This window comes from Lotus japonicus, chromosome 1 (assembly GCF_012489685.1).
Source record: "Lotus japonicus ecotype B-129 chromosome 1, LjGifu_v1.2".
Classification (NCBI taxonomy): Eukaryota; Viridiplantae; Streptophyta; class Magnoliopsida; order Fabales; family Fabaceae; genus Lotus; species Lotus japonicus.
Window position 1 is genome coordinate 95514780 of NC_080041.1, and position 5525 is coordinate 95520304.

Here is a 5525-nt window from a genome sequence, read left to right on the forward strand (position 1 = left end):
CTTCTTCTAGTTGTTCATAACCATCCACGCGTTCTTGTTCATAATTTATTTTAACAAACACAAAATATCTTTGCCCATACATCATGCATAAACTTATTTTAAAGATCAACGAAGGAATAAACCTTGCTGTCAACCACCATATATTTCCTTTATTATATTCTGTAAAAAGACTCGCAGAGTGTATTTTCTTTTTTTTGAAAGTGTAGAGTCCTCGTATTTTCGACCTCAACTCAATTTGGATTTTTCTTACTGTATTGTTTGAGCTTAATTTAGGTACTCAAACAAATTATATCATAGATTTATAAATTGTTCATTTTTTTTATATAATTACTTAGGTTTAAGTCGGGTAAAATTACTATAGACAAAGCTCTTCCTATCAAGTTACTTATGTATAATTTGTTATAAAGACTACTAGAAAATTTCATTGGCAATTACTTTTAGTTATGCTTAAATTAAAGAACTATAGTGTAAATAATAGTGTATCATTTTTAAATTAGGCTTAAGTGTACTTTTAGTCTCAACGTATATCATACCTAGGTTTAAAAATTGCAATTTTCGTCCCTTACATTAACTCCGTTAGCGCTTTTGGTTTTTCGTCTCATCCCTTCCAAAATTTAACGTTTCTGAGATAAAGGTTAATAAAAATTAAAAGAAAATGAGAAAGCTAGAAACATGATGAATATTTATCTTCTTCACACATTTTCATCTAGAAACTCAAAAAATACACTAACAAGTGGTTGGTTTGAGTCGTACATGCTCGATTCCCCTTAAGCAAGATCTCGGGTTCGAGTCGAGTCTTGTGGATGGAAAAAGCCACCACTGGGAGAGTTAGCCCCACCATGATGTGAATGTTTCCGACTTGAACAGAATTTTCTCCGAAGGAGGACATCTGTCTTACAAAAAAAAAACTCAAAAAATACATATGATAAATCCCAAAATTCATTCTCAAGAAAGTTCATTTCACCCGGAAGAATAATAGCACAAATTTAAAAACCCAAAAAAGACAAACATACAATAGTTTATCAAATGGGTGACGACATCCGTCGGACCCACTTCAACATTACAACAAATCATAATAATAATAATAATAATAATAATAAAAAGGACCAACTTTTCAAAATAAAAAATAATACCCTAATATTTTTTTTGATTTTTTGATAATACTGTACTTCTTTTAAGAGAAAAATATAAAATTTTAATTGGCCCTGAAAACTAGTATTCGTCGCTATCAAATTTTGGCGAGAAGCGAGAGCGCAAGTTTATAAGAAGCAGCTCCAAACGCTTTCGGGATTTCTCAAATTTCTCATCTAACGCTAAAACCACAACACCTTCTCTCGCTTCTCATCTAACTCTTTCGTCATTGCCGTAAGCAGCCTCAAACAGAAGCACAATGATTCTCAAACCCATTAGCAGGTATGTATTCACACCCTCTCATCACTCTCTCTGTTCTTCTTTGCTGGGGTGTGTTGGAGGCTGTGCTATTTGGCTTTTTAATTTTTGATTAGTTTCTTTGTTATTGCTGTTATTTTTTTTTTCAAATGCTGGTTCTAGTTTGTTTCTTAGTTTTTTGGCTGCTACTTTGTTTATTTTCATGGACTAAGTTCATGTTTGGATCAAAGAATCAATTCTGGCACCAGAAGCTACTCATATAAGCTTCTCATCAATCCTCATAATTGATTTAGGCTTGAGAATCAATTGTAGAAGGATTTCCGAATATGTATACTAAATTATTGTATATCATTGTATTATTACTATTAGAATAATATAAAACCATTAAAATGACCCTTACCTAACAGCTTAAGCTTTTGGGATAAGTGGTTGTTTGACATGGTATCAGAGCCTCTATGACTTAGCGGTCTAGAGTTCGATCCCTGCTCCCCTCACTTTCTAATTAAAAAAGTGGAATTTAATTAAGCACATGGTAGGCGGGCCTGTGCATTATCCACGCTTCAAGCCCAAAGGGCTCTTGCGTGAGGGGGCGTGTTAGAATAATATAAAACCATTAAAATGACCCTTACCCACCATCAGCGTTTACAAATTTCTCTACTTCATCACCATTCTTCAAACCATGTGGCTAGGACCATTGACATGTGAAACAAGCCGGAAATTAGGTAAACAAAATAGAGTATTATGAAAGTTGGGTCATAAGATAAGATGGGAAGTTGAAATACATGCATATAGAAGCTTGCAGTGCCTACCTGAAGTTCCATCAAATTATCCCACTTCTAGAAAAACCACCCAAGGATAGTCTCACATCACATGTTACATGTGTCCTTTTCAAGTCTCTAGCCAATCAATATGTTGTATTGACAATGTTTATCTGATTGGTTACAGTAAGTAGATATTTTTTTGTCTAAAAGATATGAGGTTGGTCACTTTTAATCCCATGGAGATGGAAATCACTATTTTCATCCTTAAAAGATAATAAGCAATCAATTTAGTTCTCGAAAGATGAATAAGGTGATCGATCAATTTAGTCATTGAAACATAAATAAGGCAATTGGTTGTAGTCCTTGAAGGAACTAAATTGAATTGTTTTTATCTTCAAAGAAAAATTTGGTGTTTTTCATTTTTTAAAATGACTATTTAGTCCAACTGTGATTAATGGATTGTGGCTAATTTGTCCTCAGATTAAATCGTGTAAACTATTATTCAAAGCCTAGTGATGCTGTTTGGTTTTAGGATTTGAGTTCACTTTCTGGCCCTTTTATGAATTTTGGTGTATACACCGTCATTGTTGAAAACTGGCTTCTGAAAGAAGTTATGATTATCTATAGAAACAGATTAAAATTTATCTATCATCAGCAATTTAATTATAGGCTTTCATATCTTGTGTAGCTCCTATGTATCATGTATGAACTTCTTTTATTATTTATATAGCTGGGTTGGAGTATTTTAGGTTGCAGACTAAGTTTTGCGTCTTTCTTTCAGGTGCTTTTGGGTGATTGAAGGTTAACCAGGTTATACTTTATTCCCTGATTAGTCTACGAAGTTTTTAAGGTCATCTACTACAGTGTTCTCTTGTGTCATTACCAAAACCAGGGGATGCTGAAAGATGTGCTTCAAAGTAAAGAGTTCCTTATCTGAGGTTAAGGTTGTTGCTCTATCCGAGCTTACCTTGTTAATCCTTGCTGAAATTGGATGTTTAGCCTGTTGTCAATATCTATTTTGTGATCATGTGCGTGAGGTGGCTGGAAATCTATCTAGTTGGGTGATGTCAAAACATGATGTTTGCGAAGATGGTTGAACTTGGAACATCTTTGGAATAGTTCCCCACTATAATTTATACTATTGATAGCAGTATTAGTCAAGTACGTAAATAGTGTTGCCGGAAATGGAAAAGAAGGGAAGTGTGCTTATGCAAAGATATGAACTAGGGAGATTATTAGGCCAAGGAACCTTCGCAAAGGTCTACCATGCTAGGAACCTTATAACTGGCATGAGTGTGGCCATCAAGGTGATTGACAAAGAAAAGATTTTGAAAGTTGGAATGGTTGATCAGATTAAGCGTGAAATTTCAGTGATGAGATTGGTCAGCCATCCCAATGTGGTTGAGCTTTACGAGGTAATGGCTAGTAAAACCAAAATTTACTTCGTCATGGAGTATGTAAAAGGTGGTGAGCTCTTCAACAAAATAGCCAAAGGAAAGCTCAAGGTGGACGTTGCTAGGAGGTATTTTCAGCAACTGATTAGTGCAGTCGACTACTGCCACAGCAGGGGTGTGTGTCATCGAGATTTGAAGCCGGAAAATCTACTGTTGGATGAAAATGAAAATTTGAAGGTTATAGATTTTGGGTTGAGTACCCTTGCTGGATCTAGGTGTCAAGATGGATTGCTTCACACAACATGTGGTACCCCTGCATATGTTGCTCCAGAAGTGATAAACAGAAAGGGTTATGGTGGATACAAAGCTGATATATGGTCATGTGGGGTAATCTTGTATGTTCTATTGGCTGGTTACCTTCCATTCCATGATTCAAATCTGATGGAGATGTACAGGAAAATTGGTAAAGGAGAGTTTAAATATCCTAAATGGTTTGCCCCAGAAGTTCGTCGCTTATTGTCCAAAATACTGGATCCGAACCCAAAGACCAGGATATCGATGGCCAAGATTATGGAAAATTCTTGGTTTAAAAAGGGGTTAGAGAAGCTTGTTATTGTTGGGACACAAAACACAGAAAACCCTCCTCTAGATGCTGATAGTGTGTTTGAAGTGTCTGAGAATGGTGTAACTTTTGCAGAGTCAAAGCAAGAAGAGGCAAAGCTTTGTAATTTAAATGCTTTTGAGATCATCTCCTTCTCAACTGGTCTTGATTTATCAGGTTTGTTTGATGACACAGATCACATGAAAGAGACGCGATTCACGTCTAACAAGCCTGCCTCAGTTATAATCTCTAAGCTGGAAGAAGTTTGCAAGAGTCTTTGCTTGAAAGTAAAGAAGAAAGATGGAGGTTTCTTCAAGTTGGAAAGCTCCAAGGTAGGAAGGAAAGGGATTTTGGGTATTGAAGCTCAGATTTTTGAGATCACACCAGTTCTCCATCTAGTGGAATTGAAGAAGTCAAGTGGAGATACAGTTGAGTACCAGAAGCTTCTGAAACAAGACATTAGACCAGCACTTAAGGACATTGTTTGGACCTGGCAAGGAGAACAACCAAAGCAACCCCAACATGAAGTAGTGCAAGAAGAGGCTTTATCAGTACCACAGGAAACTGCATAATCAATATTATAAAACTAGGTTGTGTGTTATGTTCTGTGCTTCATTTATTATCTTGATCTACTGCTTAATATGACAGTATTGGCTAGTTTACTCTCCTTATATCTGTAAGGATGGATACTTCTGAAGGCTTGTGTATACCTAAATTGCAACTTTGAGCTTTTTTGGGTCTTTTATCCCATTCCTTGTGATCATTCTCTGCACTTTGTTGGTTTTAATTGCTTCATATGTATTGAACTGAAATCTTTTGCGTTTTGAAGCTTGAGTGGTGGCCTGAGGAGCCTTTTTGTTATTTTATTCACTTAGTGTGTGTTTGGAACAGCGATATCACAATTGATTTTGGCAAAATTAATTATAGGCTAAAAAACATTTTTTTGCCCCTGATGTTTTAAGTTTGTGCAAATTCTGCCCCTATTCTATTTTTGTCGACGTTTCTACCCCTCATGTTTTCAAACAGTGCACTGTCTACCCCTCCGTCAGTCAGGCTTTCTCATGAGAGGTTTCTGAGTGGAATGAAGAGATGAAGAAGAGTATATGAAGTTGATGATGATCAAGGATATGATATAAATTAAATTTTCTTGATGTATATATCAATTATGCATGTAATTGAACTGGTTAAATGCATGTTTTGCTACTTACAGGTCTTGAGTTTGAATCTCCCTTGCCCATTTTTTCCAATTTCACTTGTAATTTCCGTTCGAAAAAATATATAAAAAAAAGCCACATCAGTTCATTCCGTTAGCTTTTTAACGTTTGATTGATGGAAGGGTAGACAGTGCACTGTTTGAAAACGTGAGGGGTAAAAACATCG

At 35.7% G+C, this 5525-nt stretch overlaps 1 protein-coding gene across 1 annotated transcript; it reads left to right on the forward strand.

The window, feature by feature from the left end:
• Window positions 1-1255: 1255 nt before the first annotated feature.
• Window positions 1256-4917, forward strand: LOC130728058 (CBL-interacting protein kinase 2-like). Its single transcript, XM_057579389.1, has 2 exons — window positions 1256-1413; window positions 2932-4917. Exon 2 carries the CDS (start codon window positions 3335-3337, stop codon window positions 4715-4717), a length of 1383 nt encoding a protein of 460 aa, XP_057435372.1. The 5' UTR covers window positions 1256-1413; window positions 2932-3334; the 3' UTR covers window positions 4718-4917.
• Window positions 4918-5525: the final 608 nt, after the last annotated feature.